Source organism: Durio zibethinus, chromosome 11, assembly GCF_047325235.1.
Source record: "Durio zibethinus cultivar Kanyao isolate XHJ-2024 chromosome 11, ASM4732523v1, whole genome shotgun sequence".
Classification (NCBI taxonomy): Eukaryota; Viridiplantae; Streptophyta; class Magnoliopsida; order Malvales; family Malvaceae; genus Durio; species Durio zibethinus.
Window position 1 is genome coordinate 5,016,036 of NC_143172.1, and position 1,154 is coordinate 5,017,189.

The 1,154-nt window shown below is 39.2% G+C and overlaps 1 protein-coding gene across 1 annotated transcript; it reads right to left on the bottom strand.

The window, feature by feature from the left end:
• Window positions 1-200: 200 nt before the first annotated feature.
• On the bottom strand, window positions 201-1,154 carry LOC111289815 (arabinogalactan protein 41-like). Its single transcript, XM_022881146.2, has 2 exons — window positions 716-1,154; window positions 201-616 (listed from the first exon to the last, which is right to left on the bottom strand). The coding sequence occupies exons 1-2, from the start codon at window positions 834-836 to the stop codon at window positions 519-521; spliced, it is 219 nt and encodes a 72-aa protein (XP_022736881.2). The 5' UTR covers window positions 837-1,154; the 3' UTR covers window positions 201-518.

A 1,154-nucleotide genomic window follows, 5' to 3' on the forward strand; every position in this document is an offset into this window, starting at 1 on the left:
ATCTTTGCCGTTCAAGCCATCATGTATTGATATATCCTTAAGAACTACTCAAAATTAAGAAAGCGCAAAGCATTTAACACTTGAAATTGCTAATAGCATGGTAGATGCCTTTTGTATTTCGCATTTTTTTGCGGAGGCAAGAACCCATATCGTCAAAGTAAAAGGATCATCATGTTGGTCATAGAACCTATAACAGCATGCATTATTATAGTTTTCCAGAGAAAGAGGGAAAAATTGAGGCAAAAATGTAAGATTTATAGGCAAAAGGGATAGTAAAGCAAATGACAATGAGAATCCCACCAAACATAAAAATGATATTATCAACATCCAGGGGAAAAAAAAAAACCCATCAATAATTCCTCTAAAGTCACATCATCCCTTCCCCCTGAAATACCAAATCTAACAAATTCCATCTTTTTTTTTTCTCTCACTCTCAAGTCTTAAGTCTTAACTTTAATCCAAAAAGAAAATCCCACCCTCATCATCCCAAGTTCCCAACCCCATTTCTATTTGCAAGCTCAAAAGCTGAAGCAGAAATCAGCAGCGTGAATGAGGTATGTGAGCACCAGCGCCACCAGCATCAATACGTATGCAATCCCTTGGTCAATCGACGTCCCTGTTCCCCCATCAAAAAGTTAAAAGTTTATATATCAAATCAAATGGCATTTGATCAAAGAAGTCAGATCTAAAGAAAAAAAATAGAGAGAGAACTAACCGTCGCTTGTTGGGGCAGGGGCGGGAGCAGAGGACTGGCCCTGAACAGCAGCAGGCAAGGTAATCATAGCAAAAACAAGAGCAGCGAAAACAGCTATAAAAGAAACCCTGGAAACTGCCATTCTATCTTTCCAAAACAGAAAAATGTTCGATCTCTCCCTGCGGCGTCTCTCAAATTTAGCTTTTTTTTTTTCCGAAGAGACTCCTACAATGGCTCAGAAGAGCCTTGCAGAGAGAGAAAGAGATTGAAAAAAATATTTTTTCCTTTGTTGTTGTTGAAGCAGAACTTCTGGAAGTAACAAAAAAACCAGCGATTGTGTTTTTTATGGATGATGTGACGACGAAAGGCGAGGAGGGGTTGGACATGTTTTTATGTGGAGCGGCTGATGCGGGAAGACAAAACCGGTGGAAACGGTAATTTGGAAGGAAAAATAGGAAGA

Coding starts and splice junctions, on each gene's coding strand:
- LOC111289815 (XM_022881146.2), bottom strand. CDS start 836: ATGGCAGTTTCCAGGGTTTCTTTTATAGCTGTTTTCGCTGCTCTTGTT. Junction 617..715: donor CCCTGCCCCAACAAGCGACG/GTTAGTTCTCTC, acceptor ATGGGGGAACAG/GGACGTCGATTGACCAAGGG.